This window comes from Hydra viridissima, unplaced genomic scaffold, assembly GCF_058129835.1.
Source record: "Hydra viridissima isolate aposymbiotic clone 2 unplaced genomic scaffold, HvirCarnegie_v1 scaffold_11, whole genome shotgun sequence".
Lineage (NCBI taxonomy): Eukaryota > Metazoa > Cnidaria > Hydrozoa > Anthoathecata > Hydridae > Hydra > Hydra viridissima.
The window spans coordinates 8,887,421-8,908,192 of NW_028324310.1; the positions used below are offsets into that span (position 1 = coordinate 8,887,421).

At 28.5% G+C, this 20,772-nt stretch overlaps 2 protein-coding genes and 1 non-coding gene across 4 annotated transcripts in view; 2 read left to right on the forward strand and 1 right to left on the reverse strand.

Moving 5' to 3' along the window:
• On the forward strand, nucleotides 1-72 carry Trnag-ucc (transfer RNA glycine (anticodon UCC)). The gene has a single exon. It is a non-coding gene; the product is annotated as a tRNA-Gly (tRNA).
• A 3,169-nt stretch (nucleotides 73-3,241) lies between these two features.
• LOC145191697 (uncharacterized) lies at nucleotides 3,242-5,283 on the forward strand. The gene is made up of 2 exons (XM_080068847.2): nucleotides 3,242-3,790; nucleotides 4,394-5,283. Exons 1-2 carry the CDS (start codon nucleotides 3,415-3,417, stop codon nucleotides 4,420-4,422), a joined length of 405 nt encoding a protein of 134 aa, XP_079924973.2. The 5' UTR covers nucleotides 3,242-3,414; the 3' UTR covers nucleotides 4,423-5,283.
• Nucleotides 5,284-6,523: 1,240 nt separating this feature from the next.
• The window catches only part of LOC145190890 (uncharacterized), a 61,742-nt gene continuing 47,493 nt past the window's right edge, over nucleotides 6,524-20,772 (reverse strand). Inside the window, exons 66-90 of one of the 2 annotated variants that reach the window (XM_090066620.1) lie at nucleotides 19,674-19,978; nucleotides 19,281-19,571; nucleotides 18,231-19,082; nucleotides 17,903-18,014; nucleotides 17,120-17,512; nucleotides 16,859-16,987; nucleotides 16,637-16,770; nucleotides 16,020-16,256; nucleotides 15,619-15,816; nucleotides 15,332-15,535; nucleotides 14,540-14,716; nucleotides 14,322-14,447; nucleotides 14,009-14,185; nucleotides 13,650-13,874; nucleotides 12,350-12,553; nucleotides 12,118-12,198; nucleotides 11,751-11,916; nucleotides 11,149-11,336; nucleotides 10,824-10,974; nucleotides 10,486-10,637; nucleotides 10,228-10,382; nucleotides 9,555-9,768; nucleotides 9,137-9,281; nucleotides 7,767-8,545; nucleotides 6,524-7,326 (exon numbers count right to left, since the gene is read on the reverse strand). In XM_090066620.1, coding sequence (XP_089922746.1) covers nucleotides 6,742-7,326; nucleotides 7,767-8,545; nucleotides 9,137-9,281; nucleotides 9,555-9,768; nucleotides 10,228-10,382; nucleotides 10,486-10,637; nucleotides 10,824-10,974; nucleotides 11,149-11,336; nucleotides 11,751-11,916; nucleotides 12,118-12,198; nucleotides 12,350-12,553; nucleotides 13,650-13,874; nucleotides 14,009-14,185; nucleotides 14,322-14,447; nucleotides 14,540-14,716; nucleotides 15,332-15,535; nucleotides 15,619-15,816; nucleotides 16,020-16,256; nucleotides 16,637-16,770; nucleotides 16,859-16,987; nucleotides 17,120-17,512; nucleotides 17,903-18,014; nucleotides 18,231-19,082; nucleotides 19,281-19,571; nucleotides 19,674-19,978 — 6,380 coding nt within the window. In that variant the 3' untranslated portion in view covers nucleotides 6,524-6,741. Of the gene's footprint in view, nucleotides 7,327-7,766; nucleotides 8,546-9,136; nucleotides 9,282-9,554; nucleotides 9,769-10,227; nucleotides 10,383-10,485; nucleotides 10,638-10,823; nucleotides 10,975-11,148; nucleotides 11,337-11,750; nucleotides 11,917-12,117; nucleotides 12,199-12,349; nucleotides 12,554-13,649; nucleotides 13,875-14,008; nucleotides 14,186-14,321; nucleotides 14,448-14,539; nucleotides 14,717-15,331; nucleotides 15,536-15,618; nucleotides 15,817-16,019; nucleotides 16,257-16,636; nucleotides 16,771-16,858; nucleotides 16,991-17,119; nucleotides 17,513-17,902; nucleotides 18,015-18,230; nucleotides 19,083-19,280; nucleotides 19,572-19,673; nucleotides 19,979-20,772 lie in introns of both variants that reach the window. The other variant, XM_090066619.1, reaches the window with a different exon arrangement.

Genomic DNA, 20,772 nt, shown 5'->3' on the forward strand with positions numbered 1-20,772 from the left:
GCGTCGGTGGTGTAACGGTTAGCATTGTTGCCTTCCAAGCAATAGATCCGGGTTCGATTCCCGGCTGACGCACTTTATTTTAGTTTATTCATTTTTGATTACTTACCAATGGTCAAATTTAGTTTTTATTTATTTAATAAGATCTGCGTAGTTTTTTTTTATCGCATTTGTTCGCAAATACAATACTATAATTACTTTTTTAATCTTTAACATTCGTGTGAGCTAAAAAAAGAAATTTTGTGTGAGCTATTTGATGAAAAAAATGTATTACTATTCAACTACGAGCATTTAGAAATTCCATTTCCATCAATAATATTTACACTCAAAACTAATTGTTTTTAGTAATATCGTAAAAAAAAAGGCACGAAAGAAAGAAACTATGTTCGAAGATTGGAATATAAAATTTCAAGGTGATAAAGTGAATATGAAATTGTAAAAATTGTTTCCAAACCACAATTAACACTGAATTCTATTAAGCTTTTTTACAAGTTTAGTAATCCGCAAAGCAAAATCAGGCCGGCTATCAAACTTCGGCAACTGGTCAAAAAACATCATAATTCGAAAAATCAAAGAAATCCCAAGGTTTCTGCAACGAAAAATTACAGCGAACGTCAAACGATATTTTTGTTCCATGTTTTGGCCAAACGAGATTTTCTTTGAGTTTAAATTGTTTTATATCCCCATGTGTAAAAAATAAGAGGAGATTCATTTAGCGAAGATGAATCACAGTCTTTTGGAACAATCAAAGCTGTCATTCTTTCATCCATCCGGGTAATATTCATTTTTGTCTAATGAGCAGATGCAAGTCCTGTTGAAAGCAATATTCATCTTTACACAACTGCTTCACATTTTATCAAGTGTGTTCCTCCTTTGTTATTTGTAACTTTAATTTTAGCACCTGGTTAGTAACAGCTGATATCAAGGAGAAATGGTACCCCATATCATAGTTTTCGTGACATTTTGAAAACTCTAAACTTATGAAAGAATTTGAGGAGTCTTTTTGTAACGATTTCTTTTAACAACTTTTTTTGTATGACAAAAAATTGTTAGAAGAAAGAATACAACACATGGTTTTAGTATAGTGGCATGTCCCAGTCTAATCTTCTATCTGATTGGGCTAAGTAACGATGGATCTCACTCGTTAAACTTTCGGTTACCGGTATTTGATCTTTTTTTAGAAACCTAATTTTGGTAAACAATCTTAGGTCAATTTGATAAAAATTTATAAAACACCAATTTTTATTGTATTGCATTTATTATATTTATATTGCAACATTTATTTTGAGCGCCCTGTTTATAATAAATATTTCTACACGCATATGTTATAACAAATCCTTTGCTTTTTTTATAAAAATCTTTGAAGAGTATGCTTATCTCATTTCGTAAAAGAAAAAGAACTTTGCTCATGCAATAGAATCAAAAAAATATTTTTGTCAATCAGTAAAAAGTTTTTATAGACACAAAAATTTAATTAGCAACAAGAAAGAAAATAAATGTAAAGAAATAAAGATAAGTATATGTTTGGATTGATGGAAAACTCGTTCTCAACACTTTAGAATATATATTATAGGGGGAAATTTTAAATTTCAGAGAGAATTCACTTTCTGTCCAGAGTCATTATTAGGAAATATAATTAATAGATATTTTTCAGTAAGTGTAAAAACAATACCCTTCAAAGTACCGTCTTCCCTCCTTCCCCTCCTTCCCCCTCTTTATTTTCTCGCTAAGAAACATGGAATTTTTTCACAAGAGTTTCTGTAGTTATTGCGGCTAACCGAAAGCTTAACGAGTGAGGTCCATCGTTACTTGGTGCGCAGTAGCGATTCTTTTGGGTAGTGTGCGCAGTAGCGATTCTTTTGGGTAGTGTGCGCAGTAGCGATTCTTTTGGGTAGACCCATAACGGGTTGTGGAAGATATTTTGGTTTACAGCTTCATCTGTCGCAATTGATGTATCTTGTCCACCCATTTTAATCTCCAAAGCATACTTTATACCCTACAAAAAAAGAAAATTAAAGAAAAATTACTTTAAATGGTATGATTTTTTTCGAACTCTTAAGATATCAGTGACCACCCTGTTTATATTATATATTAATCAGGTGTCATTACCGTGACTTTGAGGGGAAAAAAATGTGTAAAGGTGAGTTTCCACTCATCCGTTTTTGCAACAAGAAAGGGAAAGGGATTGGAAAAATAACTACTTGATCATGCGCAGTGATTAATTTTCAAAATTAAATTACAAACTGCACACGCTCACGTGATTAATTTTCCCTTCCCTTTCCTATTCCCGTAGCAAAAACGGATGAGTGGAAACTCACCTTAACATGTAAAAATGTGTAACACTGTTGCACAGGCAACAGTGTTATTCTTTACATTAAAGTTCGTTAAACAAACTATATTTACTATGGTAACCATTATTACAATATCTAGTTATACAAATGATAAATGGCTTTAAGTAAATTTTTGTAAGACATTAAACAATTTTTTTTAAAATAACCATATTTCCGTATAAAATCTAAACCCCTTCCTGAATTCAAAAATCAATTTTATATATTAAACAAATTTAAAAAATAGCTTTTATAAAAATAATATATATAAAAATAGTAACATTACTGTTATACAAATTTTAAAAATGTTTTAAATTTTAAAGAACTTTTAAAAAAAGTTCTTGCTTTTTTTTTCGATGAAAAGTTTTTCAACAAAAAACTTTCGTGCTGAGATCATTAGTTATATATTTGTTGTTTTGTCTTTAAGAAAAAAAAAACATAAAAGGCAAAAATCATGTATCCTCTGACTCTCTTCCACCAGTTTTGACAACAAAGCTTAAAGACATTAATTTTTCAAAAAAAAAAAAAAAAAAACATTTAAAAGAAATCGATAAGCCAACATTTATTTAAAAAAGAAATTTTTATCATGTTTATTTAAAAATTTTGAGCTGTATCAGGCACCTATCAGCATTATTTTATGTATTCAAAATATAAACACATTTAATATCAAATTACATAATAAACCGCTGGTTTAAAAGTGAAATTCATTTTAATGAATTTCTTTCAAACAATTTCATCCGAATACTTAAAAGTATTCGGATGAAAATGTTTGGTTTATTTTCATAATTACAAAAATAATACGTGTAAAAGGAGCCCTGTCTAAAAAAATTTCGATTGGATAATTTCAAATTTTCGTTTTTTAAATGGTGCAATTGAATGACGTATTTAATACGGCTTGTTTCTCAAACGTAGAGACTATTACATTTAAAAAGCCATATAAAGTAGTATATAGACGAAGGAGAAGTGCAAAGAAATGGTTTCCATTAATAGCCGTTAAAATTCAAAAGTCGATCTCAGCTGATGCTACCTACCATATAGCGAAGGAATTATATTCTGCGCCCATGTGCTGCTATTTATTTGTGAATCTGAAATGTTAGAAAGAGAAAATATATATTACCTTCGCAATCGTAATGTCAAGCGAATGCTTTGGCCAGTTGATCATGACAATATTCGTTCAGAATTGAAAAACGAACAGCTTAAAATTAGAAAGGAATTTACTGAAAAGTATAACTTTGACTTTGAAACTGACAAACCTATGCATGGGAAATATAGTTGGTTACCCTTATACTCCGAATCCTGTAATGGAAGCTCTTGTGTTATAGAAGATCGTCCTTGCTGTTCTGCTGCAGAAAAAAAAATTAAAACAAATACAAGTACATCTAAAAAAAGAAAAGAAAAATCTAAAAACAGCATGACAGTACCTAAAAAAAAAAAGATATCTCCATCAAGCATGACTTTACGTAGAGGTATTGTTTAAGTGCAATTTTTTAAAAGCGCAAAAATGTCTTGAGTCTTGATCATAGTTTTTGATTATCTAATGCTAGTTTTTGAAGAAACACTTTTCTTTTGTGTATAACAGTTGACTACATTTGTTAAAAAAAACTTAATAAAGCATAAAAGCTGAAAATATATAAGTGTGTTTGTATCTGTGTGTGAATCTGTTTGAGCGTCTATATTAACATGTACATAGTATACATAGTGTGTGTTGTTATTGCTGTTGATGTTGTTGTTGTTGTTTTTATTATTGTTGCTGTTATTGTTTTTATTATTATTGTTGCTGTTATTGTTTTTATTGCTGTTTTTCAAATTCTTTAAACTATTTTATTTGAATTGATCAGGGTAAAAATTTGGTCAAGGCAAATCTTAATGCTAGTTCTAGCCTAACCATAAGCCCAGTCCAAACGAACAATTTCAATATTTAAACTTTTTTGAAAAAATTTAAACCTTACTGTGTTATTCATGTTAACCCAGATTAAAATTTCATGCAAATAGTATATTATGCTAAACTTATCTTTTCCCTATATGTGTTTACGTGTGTATATATTTTTTAGTCTTTTTTTTTTTTTTAGGTACGAGAAAGAGGCAAGTAAGGATATGAAAATAAAAAAGATATTTTGTTTCATTATTTAAAAAATAGAAAGTAGTTTAGGGAGGATTATATTTTTTTAGAAAACTTTTTCATTAAAGTTTAGTATTAGCTTGTATCTTTTCAGCTGTTGTTTTTTTATAAAAACTTTTTATCTCCACTACCCTTTAAAGGAATACAAATAATCTTTACAGAAATCTTGTTGTGTATGCTGAGTCTAAATCTTCACCTTTGTTGAAGCTTTGTTCTATTTTTATGAAAACTTTTTTTTGATTTTTTTAAATGCTTTTTATCATACACATTTTTATGATCTTCTTCATAGTTCTTCTTTTGAAAGTGTTAATTATTGTAAATTTTGTGCATAGTAAGGATACTCTGATGTGATGTAAATATGTTTAAAGACATCTTATTATTAAGTTTGAATGGCGATAGACTTTATATGCTGTAAAACAATTAGACAAAATGTTGATAGTAAAATTTTCATGAATTGCTTGTTTATTTCCTGGTTAAAACAAAAAGCAAATCTCAGTTGTGGCTTTTTGAACCAGTTTTTGTGCTACAAAATACCTAGATAAATTGGGTTGCTCATGTAAATTCTTTAAAGTGTAACAACTTTGTTGCATTTGCTAGTACTGTTGTGATATTTCTCTGTTGGTTTTAATCTTTTCTGGGAAGTAGCATCCTTAGTTGATAACTAACTAATTTTTCCAAGTTTCTGTACATTTTTTGTCTTATCTACAATTGTTCTTTTGCATCATTCTGTCATATTCATGTTTTGCTGTATTTGCTTTGTAAATATTTTATATCAGTTATGTTCAAGAGAACACTTTATCTTGTAAAATATAGTAAAAAAAAGTTAAACCAGCTCATGTTTTCCATTTGTGTTTATGTTTTTTACCACTGAATTAAAATGGAAATTAAAGTTCTTGATCGTTTCAAGTAAAATGCCTATGAAACAAAAAGGTCTCCTTTTTTCAAATGAGACCCCTTTTTTTCCATTTACAAAAAAAATTTCTTAATTGGTTTTTCTATTTGAACAACAGTTTTTTATTAAGATAAAAACTTGCTAACGAGGTTTCATTTAAAACAATTATGGAATTAATAACGTAGAAGAACAAAGACGTCTTTTTCTCTCGATTTTAAAAATTTCACCACCAGAAAATAATATATATGACCTATATATGACCATTATCCACTTGACAAGAATGTTGTTAACCATGGAAACGTTGGGTAATTTTTTCAACGGAGAAACTAACAAAATAAAAGTTAAACGACTGTCTTAACATGCTTCAATATTACGATAAACATAACGTAAGAGAAACTTGGTTCATGTTTGTTAATATTTCAATAAATGAGAAAAGAAAAAAGAACAAAATGAAAAAAATGTCAACAAGAACATTTAGGAAATGCGTGACGATTTGTCGTCGGTTTTTTCTCTCGATAAATTCTTAACCTGTATGATGACTATCTAGCTTATTTAATGAGTAAGCTATTACTACCAATATGAAGAAAACATGCTGAAGTTGTAAATTATGTTCCCGTATAAATGGAAATAAATTTCTTGTATCCTAGGGTATCTATAAACCTGTAATATATAGTAGATAACTATATATTCTGATCGGAGTCGCATTTCATAGGAGAATTAAATGCGGCTAAATTTTTTTAGTAACCTGCGTTTATTACATATATCAAAACATATTCTTATGTCATAACATAGAATATGTGCTAAAGTAAAGACTAATTTATTGGATATTCAAAAAAAAATTTTTATGTTTAGAATTTTGCTACCCATATAAACATTACAACATGAATTTTGTTCTGTGCAAGACCATCTCTGCTGTGAACCTTTTTGCCATGCATTTAGACTTGACATTATCACTCAATCGAGACTAGTTACAAATGCAACTTAACAATGAATAAAAATGATAGAAAAGATCATTCAATTAGGGTTATTTTCTCATCATAGTTGATAAAAAGTTACTCTAGTTTACCTCATAAAAAACGTTTTAATGCGTCGAAACATTAAAAAAGAAGATATAAAATATAGTAAAGAGAGCTGCAAGTTTTGTGAATCCTGCGATTTAAGACAATTTATCAAAAACAAAATTAGTACTTTCGTTTATTTGTGTAAACTTTATTCTTACATAAAATTACATTTAGCTTTAAAAAAAAAATTATTTTAAAATACACCTTTACAATATTCATATTCTTGCTTTCTTTTTTTTTTATGATAAAAAGTTATTCAAAATTTTGAAACTCGTTAATAATTAATTTAAAAAATAAATAAATAGTCTTTAATAAATATTGAAAATCTCTTTATAAATGTGCTCTTTAATGTTCGAAAGATTCATTAGAAGATTTTGTTTTCTCTGATTTACTTTGATGTTGATGAAGTAAAAAGCGTCTTTCTGCAATCTCGACCTTATAAGCATCCAGTTTTTTGATGCATTCCGACTTTGCAATAATTGCGTGGGTAAGTTGAGAGCGGGCCGCGTTTAAATTATTGTTTGAGTTGTTCACAATTTCACTTAGATTCCGAAACTCTGAGCTATTAGGAGAGGCGTTTCGCACGCTTTCAATTTGACTAATAATTTCTCCTTCTAATTTTTTAACTTGACTCGAGAGATCTAAGGTTTGTCGTGTCAGATTTGTAAAATCACAATCCGTCTCATCAATTTTTTCTTGCAACGTATCAATTTGAGACATCAAAAATATCTCATAGTAATCTTTGTCAGCACCATCAGGCTCTCCTCTTTGAAGTCTTCCAATCGCTGAATTTGATCGCGGCGGGTTAAAAGAAAGATTTAACGATGTCCGAGCAAGAGCAGAATTCCGAATAATTTGACGAGCAGTACTTCTAACAAAATCACGGTTTTCATGCGCCATAGAGAAGCGAAATGACTCCTCATTGTCTGACTGAAAGAACGAAACGATATTTTAGATTAATATTAAGAAATTGAATGATTTTCAGTAAACCATTTCATACAATGTATGTTAATCGTAATAATTTATCAAATTCATTAAAAACATTTTCTAATTTGTACCTTGGTATTTTACACTTTTTTTTCGTTACCTTTGTAAAAAAATGTTACGAAATAAAATTATAAAATTATATTTAAAAAGAAACCATTTCCTCGGTAAAAAATCACCTTCGAAGATTTTAAAGTATAAAATAGTCTAAAAAAAGTTTAGACTATTTTAAACTTTAAATTCGTAAACGAACTTACTGAATTTATAATATCCGTTCAGTATCTTTTCATATCTTAACAATTAGCCTATATTTCCCTTAACTAAAATCTCTTTTCTCATGTTGAATTATGACCTAAAAATGATGCAAAAATTAGAAAAGCACACACCTTGAGATTTATTTGAAACAAACGACGATCAATTTCAGTTTCAGTTCCTTGAATCTTAACGTCTTTTAACTTTTCTTCCACTTCACCAAGGAAGTTTTTCAATTTGTTTCCGACAGCAAAATCTGCATATTTGCCTAATCTGTGGAAGATTGCTTTACGGCTGAACACTTCACTGCTGTTTTGATTACGGATAAGTCTATTATCCAGCAAACTGTCGACGACATTTTCGCGATCGTGTTCGTTATGAGCAGCCCCGAAGACGTTTTCTAAAACTTTTTTACTCATAAGTTCGTTGCGTGCGGTTTCCTCTGGAGAATTTAACATCGCCTCATTTAATGCATTTGATCGACGATAACGCGACAAAAATAAGTCGAAACATACAACCCCTAAGGCTTTGTGGAACTCTTTTAAAAACTTCGGATCTTGATCATTTCGCATATCTTCTATATGAACATGCGACAACGTATGAACTAACACCAAAACAAATTCTCCAACGTTACCCAAATGTTCACGTCGCATGTAAAGTATTCTATTGTGAGAATCGTAATAGAAAGAGTTATTGTAAGCGTTATCAGTAAGAGAGGAATTTATTGGCAACTGGTCAGCTATAAGTATGTTCACCGGCTTATGAGCACAATGAATGATCAATAAATCGCGAATAAAGCACGAAAATTTATAAATAACAAAATCGCGAGCGCTCATCGCACTTAGGTCTACAGGTTTGAGTTCATCTTTTAAACCACGTGTCTTTTTCTCATGCTTCCTATCACCTAATGTCCCTAAAAGAAATTCAAATCTTTAAACCTCTTAAAAATTTATTAATTTAAATCTCTTAAAATTTTTTAATTTAAATCTCTTAAAAACTATTTGTGAAAGGTCCTTAGCTTCAACTACTGTGTTTAACAGTACTTGGAACTATATTTATAAATACATCTACCGAATATTATAAAAATCTCCAAGTATATACAATATATATAAAATCTACAAGTATAGTGCAATGTGAACTTGAAACAAATAAAACAACTAAAAATAAGAAATTATAGAATGAGTACAATGATGTAAAATTAATAAAATCATGGAAGCAAACATCAGAAAAAACACATTAGATTTACTGACACTCAGATAATTCTATAATTTTTCGTTATTACAGCTACAGAATAAGACTTCAATAGATTTATCTTTTACGCAACTTATGATGAACGTAGAAGATTTAGAAGTTATTTCTTATAAAACGAAGTTTTTTAAAGATATTTCTTATAAAATGAAGTATGTTTTTAAGATATTTTTCTCGGTGATAAGTTAACAGTTTTATTTTTTTTAAAAAAAAATGTTACACTTTTCTCTTGAGCTAAAAGCGCGTAAAAACTTACCTCTGCGCTCTTGTTTGTTGAAAAATTCCTCGCCTGATATTTTGCCTTTTACACGGAGTAACGCATTGTAGAGGGGTGACTCCATAAGTAACTTTGTCATTTCCAAACCACTCATTGGAGCTGCCATTCGATATGATACAGGTACCTAAATACCACGATCACGTTTATAAACGTAAATTAACATAGAAAAAAATGTTCAAACAAAAAATTCTCTTAATAAATTTTTCAAATAGTTAAAGCAAAATTTAAAGATAACGCAGAAACGAAGGCTGGTCATGAAATTATAAAATACCAAAAAAGAAAAAAAAAAAATATCAAAATCTAACGATATTTCTAACAAAATCTAACGATACATTATAAACAAATTTATAGAGGCATCCAAAACTCCAGATAAATATAAATTTAAACTAAAAAAAACCTGTTCATCATTCATGTAATCCTGAATCGCTCCGCTGGAAGGATGCACCAAAATATCAACATTCAATGTTTTCTTCAATTCCAAGGCAGTATCGGTGTTTAGAAGCTCTTCTTTATTGTGCAAACGTTCAATAAACTCTTCTTTCATTTCTTCTGACCGAAGTTGAATTTCTTTTAGTTTTGTGCTTCGACGTTCTTCACGCTTCTTTTCAAGTCTGTAAAAAATGTTTTTAGAACTTTTTCATATTTGAACAAAAGTATTTTAAAACATAGAGATTTATAATAACTTTATTTAATTCATTTTCTTATTTCATGAAAAGATAGGGGAGAATGAGGCATAGTTGAACAGACCAATCCTAGCCATTTGAATCGAAGCATGCTTTAAAATGTTTATGAAATCTATATAAATACATCGTTAATAATTGTTTTTAGTTGTTAGGAGTCAGAAATCCTAATAAATAGAGATTTAGCAATATTTGTTCAGCACCCTCACACCCTCCTATTTAAAAAAAAATTACTATCATTTAGTGCTTATGTGAAATTTTGAGCTTTAGTTATATTTCCAGACCTTTTAAGATATCTACGACGTAAATTAATATTAATAGATAATGATAAAACAAATGTAATACTATCACAAGTGTCATAATTATAACTATGAAAAGCAATTGCCTTACTTTTTTTCCAACTGACTCTGCATACGCAACCGATCGGCGTCCATTTTATTCATAAGTTTAGCTAGGTCTTTACTGTGCTCTTTTAACAATGCCTCTTGGTCTTCTTGAGAAGCACCTTGCTCTACAAGCTGCTTGATTTCTTCCTTTACCTTTTCCTGCAAAAGATTATAAAAAAATGGAGGATTGTTTTGATAAAAAGATTTTGATGGTAAAAAAATTGCTTAATGAAATCAACTTGTAATCATTTCCACAATTTACTTTTTTACTACGAAGAAGGGCTTCTTTTCGGGAATGTAAACTTTGAATAATTTTTTCATTTTTCAATCTTTCCTCTTCAGCTTCTTTTTCAATTTGAGCCTGATACGCAGCAAGTTCAGTGCGAACTCTTTCTTGTTCTAACTCTTCAAATTCTAAACCAAATTTTAGTTTTTAAAATTAAAACGACTTTTAAAAATAAACGAAGCAAAATTTGAATGAACAAGAAAAAGAAAAGAGAAAGTCAAAATTTGTTATCTTCTTGTATAGACGTAAAATCGAACTTAATTCCATGTTGGCACAACCACATTATGAAAAGAAAATAAATGTTCTAAACTAACCATTCATTTCTTTTTTCATCTTTTCATCAATTTCTTTCTTCTGATCCTCGAGTTTGTATCTGACTTCTTCAAGTTCACTAGCAGATTGTCGTGTTTGATTAATCAAACTGATGTTATGAGGAGCAAACTCGTAGAGATAATCTGCAAACTCCTTAAGTTAAAAAACAATTATTTTTTCACTTTTGAAGGAAAACTCGCTATATCCAGATTAAAATTAAAATGAACCTAAAGTATACTTAATGCTTAGTGTGGCACAGACAATCTTAATCTGATATTTAGCTAAATCATTATGAAAATCAGTGCATGTGTTATAAAAATCTCAAACCTTGTAATGAGCTTCTTTCATCTCAATCTTAGCCTTGGCAAAACGAAGCTCAAAGTCAGCTACGGTTCTGTTTTTCAAAGCTTTCCTGTCATTATATTGCCTTTTACCAAAGGTATTTAATTCAATTTGCTGTTTATTTAAAAGTTGCATGTTTAATAGTTGAAACTCTTCATTTTCAGCTTCCTCTTCTACAAAAAGTTATAAAATTTTTCAAACATGTATAAACATACGTATGTAATATATATTACATGTGAAGAAATATTTTTGACAAAATGCAAAAATACTGCATACACAGTATTTATGCACTTTATTTCAAAGTTTACATTTGCCACAAGTTCTATAAGTTAGGCAAGAACTTCAAAAAGTAAAACCCACATAAAAAGGTTTTTAATTGATTGCTGTAGAAAAAGAATTCTTGTTCTCAATTAAATCTCATAACAATAATTTTCATGACACAGAGTAGTCTGGTAAACTATTATAACAATAGTTACTTCTTATTTCCATAACAAAAGTTTAGTAAACAATTTTCTTCACAGATAATCTAAATATTCTTTAAAAATAATTTAAAAAATATTCTATAAACATAAATTTTGAAAACATACTCTGGAGTTCCTTAACTTCGTCATCATGCTTTACAATAAGTTGTTCTCGCTCAAGCAAATAATTTTCTTCTAGTTTCAGCATAACATCATCTACAGCAACTTTCTTTTCTTTCTTATATGTTTTCTCAAGCTCTTGAAATTCTTTATCTTGACGCTGCTCAATAACCTAAAAAAACAAGATGTAAACAAGGAATTACATTTTCCCTTATAAACTTAACTAAAAAATAAAACAAAAATACAAAAATACTAGATTACAAATTAATAACAATACAAAAAAATTTAAATTGATTTAAACTAAAAATTTAAACTAATTTCTTCACCAAGTGTTTACCAAATATAAACTTTTGAATCCCACAATAAAACTTACCTTTTTAATAATGTACTCTACAGACTGGTTACCACTTTCATTGATAAGTCTTATTATGGTTTCTCTTTCCATATCTTTAACCTAATTAACAAATTTTTGAAAAAAACAATAACACAAATGCTTTCTTTTTTTAATTCTAGGAAGTTCCATCCAGAATCCAGATTCCAGGAATGACCTTACAAAAAACTTAAAAATGAGTAAAGAAATGAAAGAAATGAAAACATTTACATACTGCTTTAATTTCAGCATCAGCTAACTCTTTGCTCTGCTCAAGATACTCATGAGCAAGTTCATTTTCTTGAATCTTTTTAAGTGCATTTTTTCTAGCTTCCTTTCTTTCAATTAATTTTTTATCCAATGTTCGACGTTGTAACTCTCTCTCTGTTTCCAACTGTACTACCAAATTCTTTAGTTGGTGTTCATGATTGGCCATCAACTGTTTTTAAAAAAATGCAATAAAAATTATCTGAAAAGCTAAAAACTCTTTTTTTTTAGTGCAGTCAGCATTAATCTCTCTACCTTAGAAGTAAAGTGTACTAGTTTAAAAGTTGGTACGAAAGTTAGCACTATTGACTTATAAGTTTTAAAGTATTACCAAAGTTAGCACTATTGACTTATAAGTTTAACAAAAAACAACATTTTAAAGTTTTTTTTTTTGAAACTTTGCACAAAACTGAATAATGAGAATAGTAACCTACCTATATAAAATTATCATACATAAGTATAGCATATGAACAAATTCATAGGAAATTTTTAATTTTTTTTTTATTTATAACATATTGTAAAACCTAATGTATCAAAAAATATTTCAGTTTTTTTTAAATTCAAAACTATTTCTTCATCAAACTGAGTGCAGATACCAATCATTACTTTGCGCTTACTGTAATTCTTGCTACATCAATAAAATGACAATAAACTTAAGTTAAAAAGTAGAGGAGCATCATAAATTATAAAATAACTCACATGTCTACTAACATATTTATGCAAAGGTTTCAACTATATAAGGATTCTTTTGCTATTATAAATTCAGCTAAAACATACTTAAAATTAAAAGGTCTATATATTGGGTGATAAAAACCTTTCATCTTTACCCTATGGTTAACTATCTTTTTTTACCTTTTTTCTTATAGCAGAAAATATATCTTAGGAAAACAAACAAAAACAAACAATCAAAACGTGTTAGAAAAACAATCAGCAAACAATCACAATTTGTCAACGAACAATCACAACTTTTCAGCGAACAATCACAACTTGTCAGCGAACAATCACAACTTGTCAGCGAACAATCACAACTTGTCAGCGAACAATCACAACTTGTTAGAAAAAAACTTAAAAATGTTTCAACTTTTTTACCCAAAAAATTACCAGTTAAAAATAAAAAACAATTGCATCTTTTTCAAACAATTAGCTGCAACAATAAAGTCTCAAACTATTAAAGTAAAAGTAAAAAGCTTTCATGACTTCAAGAAAAAAAACTCAAAAAAGTTAAGTTTAGCTCTACAACTAAAAAATGAACATAAAAAAGTCAAAACCTTTTGAACTTCTTCTGCAGAAAGATCATTTCGAGCATTTAACTCTGCAGCTTGTTTGCTCATTGCTTCACGCAAAACCCTCTCTTTTTTAACTTGGAATTCTTGCAGCTCGTTCTTGTTTTGCACATAAACTTCATTCTCAATTTTCAGACTTAATTTTTCACTTTCTTCAGCATGCCTCTTTTTTATATCTTCAATTATACGCTGCTGCTCAACAAGTATAGTCTGTATTAAAAAATGATGTAAGTTAAAAAAAAAACGTTTATAACAATCAATGTATTCATAAGATAACAATCGATGTATTCTTAAGATAACAACTATTGTATTGAGAAAACAATAGTTAAAAGAAATAATGAAACCTGCTCATCTGGTGATAATCCAAAAGTGAACTGAGGAATAAATATCTCTTGTGAAATTTGAGCTGTATTTTGAATAAGCATTTTAATATGCTCATCTGATATCTTTTGAATTGCTGCTTCTTGTGTTTGATGCCTAATTTCATTCTGTCTTTTTGCTTTACGAGCTGCAAGTTTCTCCTGAAATAAGATATTAAAAATACAATACTTCTAACAATCATAATAAACTTTTAATATCAATTTAAGAAACTATCCTTTAATTAAAAAGGTTGCATTAAAGACAAAAACTATATCATAAAAAATATTTTTTTGAAACCTGAAATTCTCGCATGCTACGTTCTTTTTCTTTATCTAAATGTTCTGCTACTTGATAGCTATTCTTTCTTAACTGATCTATTACCTCCAGCAATTGATCAGGTTTAACTTCTTTGTTATTTGCCAGCTACAAATAAAAAACACAAATACACAAGACATCTGGGCAAATTTAATTTATTTAAAAACTTTAATAAACTTTAAGATCTTTTTTAAAATTACCTTATTTAGTAAAGCATTGTGATTCTGCTTTGAAACATCCTGGAATTCTTCATAAATCTTTTTTGTTATCTCAGCAACATGTTCTGCTTTCTCTGTTCCAAAAATGGCATCCAGGACTTCTACTTGTCTTTCATGCTTTTTTTCAAGTTCATCTGTTTTTAATCCATTTTGAAGAGCCTTTTAACAATTTTAAAAATTATTAAAAAAGTATAAATGCTAAGTAAAACAAAAGAGAATCTACAAAAGTTTATGCAAAAAAAGACTGAACATAAGAAAAAAAAACAATTTTATTTTTCAGTTTATTAGTGTAAAAAGTTATACTATGTAGTTTATTAGTATAAAATAGTCATGTAGTTTAATAGTGTGAAAGATGCCAAGTTACAAAAATTGTAATTCATGGCAAAAAAGATTTTCATTTTATGAAATTTTCAGCTGTAAATCCAATTTAAAATCAGCAACATCACATTTAGTGGACATCAATGGAAAAGTGAGATATTACTTTTTATAGCTTTGTTGTTGCAGTAATCACATTTTTGCAGACAAAAATTATAATATTAAAAAATCATTTTCTACTCATTAAAAAAAGTCAAACTAACTCAAACACCAATCAATTAATTACTTGACAGACAACTCAAAATCTTACATTCTGCTATCCTTAACATTAAAAAAAAAAAATAATAACAATAATAAAATAAAATAAAATAAAAAAGTTTCTTAGATTTTATGTAGCCTGTAAATATTTATCATGACAGTGAGAAAAATTAATACAAAAATATAGTTAAACTTTCCTACCAGAGTCATTTCTTTTTCTTGTTGCTCTTTTAGTTTATTTAGCCTCGCGGCCTTTCTTTGCGCAAACTTCTCATCAAATGTGGCAACTTGAGCTGCTTTTTTAAAATCTAGTTCTTTCTGCAGCTTTTCATTCAGTCTTTGTTCTTCATTAATTAAGGCTTGAGCTTCACTGCTATACTGTGAACTACTTTTAAACAACTCATTCTAAAAGAAAGCAAAAAATAAAAGTATTACCTAACTACATGATTTTTCTTTATAAAGAGAAATGTTTCAAAAAAAGTTTCAACCATTTGTTTTGAGAAGCTGTCACTCATCTGAGTCCTGTATTTGATTGTTTGCTGAGCAATGTTTTGGATGCTTTCTTCAGCACTGCTCTTGCTCTCTTCAAGCGATAACAACTCTAAAGAACTATTCTGCGATTCTATGGAAAACTGAAGATCTTGCATTATATCTATTTCAGCCATCTTAAAATTTCCTTGCTGTGCCTAAGTAGTATATAAATATTTTTAAAATATTTAAGTAGTATATAAATATTTTAAAAATATTTAAGTAGTATATAAATATTTGCTGATTTATCATGGCTCATGTATAATTTTTATTACTAATATGTTTAGATGTTAAAATATAAAAACAAATTGCAGTATTTAAATTAGAGTTAGCTTAGTTCAGTAAATCAAAGAAAGCTAACCAGATTTTCATGACGCCAATTTAACTCTTTAAGCTTAACTTCTCTTTTTTCTTTTAATTTTTTAACTAGAGCGTCCAGTTTTTCTTCTTGAGCATCCATGAAAGTGTTATCAGCATCTGTTAAATTGTTATCATAAACATCAATAATAGGTTTCATTTCAAGGACACTTAGATCACCCGAGAGTTGATTGACCAAATTCATATTCATTTTACTCATTAATGCTTTTCTTGCCTTCTCCTGTACAAAAAATGAACAACCCATAAAATTATAATTAGTTTCATCTAATTGTAATAAAAAAAAATTTCTTAAACCATTTTTCTTTACAAAAGAAACAAAAAATAAAGAAAAAACTAAAGAAGTAACTAAATGCAAAAAACATAATAGTAAGATATCAAATAGTAAATAAACTTTTACAGTTGTTTCTATTTCTTAAACAACTCTTTTAATAAACTTGTGCTAATCAAAGTACTACAGAAATTTAACTTTGTATTTTTTTTACATTTGAATTTTTTTCACTTGAAACTATTGTAATTAAAGAAAACAATTACTTCTAAAAATACAATTTTAAATTAAATTTCTAACAAGAAATATAAACTTAAAACACATCAAAAAGTCACCTTAGCATCATTGAACTCCTTTAAAGCATTGTTCTCTTCTTCTTGCAGCTCTTGTTCTAACTGAACCCTCTCTGCACTCATCATATGCAACACAGCACTGAGGTCTCCACTGTTAAACTCTTGGTGAGAGTACTCTTTAGAAAAAAATTTAAAAAATATTACAAAAATTTCCATAAACTTTAATCAAAACTAAAACTTAATAAAAAAATTAACCAAGCAAACCTGTTTTTACTCTGCTAGGTATTGGCTGCCAGTTACTATTGTATTTTTCAAGAAGTGATTGCAGTGTTTTTTGTAACTCTTCTTGCCTTGTTGAGGAAGAGGTGTTGGAAAGAAATCCAACTTGTAAAGCTTCTTAAATTAAAAAACTTACAAGTATTGTAAAGAAATTAAAATAAAAAAATTATAGTATTAACATCAGTAGTTCCAAATGTTTAAAAAAAAATTTAACAATTTCTAATGATTGCTTAGATGTAAGTTTACCATTTTTCTGATGCTTATCAGTTTCTGAAAGCTTTTCTTCATTAATATGCTTTTTGGATTCAACCAAAACTGATAAGTCTAAATTCTGGAGCATGAGTTTTAATCCCTCTGTTTGCCGCAATATTCTGTCATAAAAACCTCTTAAATCTAATTGATGATGGGTCAATTGAGAAGATATATGCAATGTCTGGTCTTCAATTTTGTCATATAGTGTTCTTACATTAAAGTTCTCAAGCAGGCCATTACTATCCCCAAAAGAAGTATCATAATTATAAGTTACAGATAAATGATGATAGTCTTTTAAAGTATCTGAAACGCCAGGAATAGGAACAGAAGGTAATGGAGCACCAAGTGCTCTGTATTTTGGACGTAGAGCACTTTTTTGATAAATGCCTGAAAATATTTTACAAAGTTTAACATTTAATCAACATCAATATTTATTAGCAAGGTTCATTTAACATAGTTATTTAAAACCATTGTTAAATATTAGTATCTAATATATATATATATATATATATATATATATATATATATATATATATATATATATATATATATATATATATATATATATAGTTTATTTTAACATCAACAAAACAGTTGTTGACTGAAAATTTACCACCAATCTCCCTTAATTTACTCATTTGATTACTTAAAAAAACAATTATCATTTTAACAATGGATTTGAATAGCTTTTAATCAATCAATCAATCCATAATAAACTTTAAGTAATTAAAAAGTGAGGTAATAAAAAATTGCTTTGGAACCAAGTTTTTTACATACCCATTTCTCTTGGCCTCCATAATATGGCCAAGATAATCATGAGAAAAACAAAGACTAACATAAGTAAAATACATGTCCATATTAATGACCAATTTGGTGATTCATTTGGAGACTAAAAAAATTTTTAAAAAAGTAATTTTTTTTAATAAGTTTTAAAAATATTTAAGTTTAGTAAAGACTCTATATTTAATAAAGTACATTTATATATATATATATATATATATATATATATATATATATATATATATATATATATATATATATATTTATATATTTATATATATTTTATATCTATATATTTTATATATATATGATGCTTACAACATACCATTTTTGCTCCAATGCCAAAATTTGAAAGAACTAATGGTGAAGATGCTTCCATTCGATCATGGCAAGCTGTACTTTCCTCATAAACAACAATAATGGTTTCTCGCCTGCTGTCAGCATTATCAAAAAACACATAAACTCCTGGCTCTGTGAACACATTAGCAAAAGTATAAATTGTTAAGTTTGTAGATTGTATTAACAAGTTTAGCTGACGAAACTGACCATAGTCAAAAAATGGATTTGAATTAAGCAAATGATTCTTACTATACCTTGGGTAATTACTTAATGAACGATTATGAAAATTTATATTTATTTTAAAAAAAACAGCCTGTCCAATTAAAATGCATATAATTGGTGATCGAATTCTTTGCGCAGTATTTAATTGACTATCAATACTACGTCGTTTTCTTGATCCAGAATTGTTTTTAGGAGCCTGCAAAAAATTTGAGACAGCATTTACATCTGATGGAACTACACCAAAGTTGCCATCGTTGTCAAATTCAACAAACTCTACTACTCTTTCAGAATAATCAAAGTCATTAATCCCAAACTCATTAGCTTGTAATATCTTTTCTACAACTTTGCTGGTATTTCTATCAATAATGAGCAAATACAATTTACCAGATTTCTCTCTTTGAAGTTTTGAGATTGGAGCTTGTAATTGACAAGTTTTGTTACAGACTTCAGACAGGACTGTATATTTATTGCATGAACAACGCCCATCTGTTACATTAAATGTCCCACCATCTTGTCCACAAGCTTCATCACAATATGAGGTTGGAACTTTATCAGGCTGAATACATTTAAGTGTGCTGGATTCTCTTGCCATTCCTGCACTACAGCGTTCAGCCACCTAAATCAAAAACACTACTTAAAATAAAAGTTTTGATTTAAAATAAATTAAATTAAAGAAAAAAAAGAAATCTAGTAAAAAAGACCAACAAAAATATTTATTTTGTTTACTTTATTCATTTAATATATCTTTAAATATAAAGGAACTTATATCAATAAATATAAAGGAGCTGGAAATGTAAATAATAACATTAAGTACCAAAGGTTGACAAGATTTGTCACTGTTTCCTTCAATCTGCATCATATTGATTCCATCATAATAAATGTATCCACTTTCACATTCACATGAACCATCAGAAACCTGAAATGCACGATTCATACCAATACATTTGCACTTTATTTGACCTTCTACAGAGCGAGCACTACTGCCACATGGTCTACATGCTTCCATACCCTTCAAGTGATTGAATGTATTAACAGGGCATGGAAAACAATCACTTGGTTTTACAGCTTTGGTTAAATTTCCATACATACCAGGTTGGCAGGGAACCTAAAGTTAAATTTTCTTAATCAAACTTTTATTATTAGTATTGTTAAGATATGAATGCTGATGTCAATGAATAATCTACACTTATACGTGTTAAATAACTACCCCTTCTGATGCACCAGATGGACAATAATATCCTTTCATACAAGCATACTGAAAAGGATCCAAAGTACCCTCTGGACAAAAATAACCTTCAGGGCATATAGAGCAATTTAAACGAAGTGGATCATTACCATAGAAACCAGCTGGACAGATCATACAAGAATTAAGTATTGAAGTTCGATTACCTGCAATTGTAGCAGCTTTGTAACCTAATGGGCAAATTTGATAGAAAGAGCTCCCCATAGGACAATAGTAGGGATACTCACAAATTATTGGAGCAGCTGTTCCATTGGGACAGTAGTAGCCATCTTAAAGAACATGAAAAATATTATAGAAATTCTGTATATTTAAAAATATGTATGTATATTTCTAACTTAAAAGAAAAAAAAAATGTAGTTTATGTCAAGCTACTGCAATGAGTATTTAAAAATTACATATTTATGGTTAATGTTTCTTAATTAGATTCAACCATGCAAACTGTGTTGCATACATGCATTTTGCAAATGCATGCATTTATTTACACACGCTCACTTTAAATTCAAGACAAGTTAATTAGATTAATTGTCATAGTATTATGTATAGTTGTGAAAAAATATTTCTTTAAAAAAACAACATTTAGGCTAAAGATTTGAAAATTATCAAATTTGGCATTTAACCATGGAAGATTTGATTTTACCAAGTACAAAAAAAAAAAAAAAGATCAAAGCTTTCTGAATATATATGTCCTAAACATATTTGCCCTGAAGAAGCACCAAAAACAAACTATCTAATAAAAAACTTTATGAAAGATGTGTACTCAAAGTTAATTGATAAATTGAGTAACGCCAATGCTTTAATTGAATATCCTAAAACACATATAGAACATTAAATTACTGCAACATTAGTGGGTAAATGGAATGTAGTCATTTTGGTTGCCAGGGGAAAACCAAGCTTAAAGAAAAATAAATAAATAAAAAGGAGTTCAGTTTTATACATCGACAAAAAGCTAAAATAGTGACTACCGGGCCACATCAATTGGATTAGCTGATCTAAAGGTACTCTGAAAAGAAAAAAGATTTAGGGAAGAAGTAAAATAACATTTATTCCAAATATATTTGACTTT

Excerpts from the sequence above, each read along its gene's own strand:
- LOC145191697 (XM_080068847.2), top strand. The coding sequence starts at position 3,415 with ATGTTAGAAAGAGAAAATATATATTACCTTCGCAATCGTAATGTCAAG. Across the intron at positions 3,791-4,393 it reads AAGCATGACTTTACGTAGAG|GTACGAGAAAGAGGCAAGTA; the intron begins GTATTGTTTAAG and ends TTTTTTTTTTAG.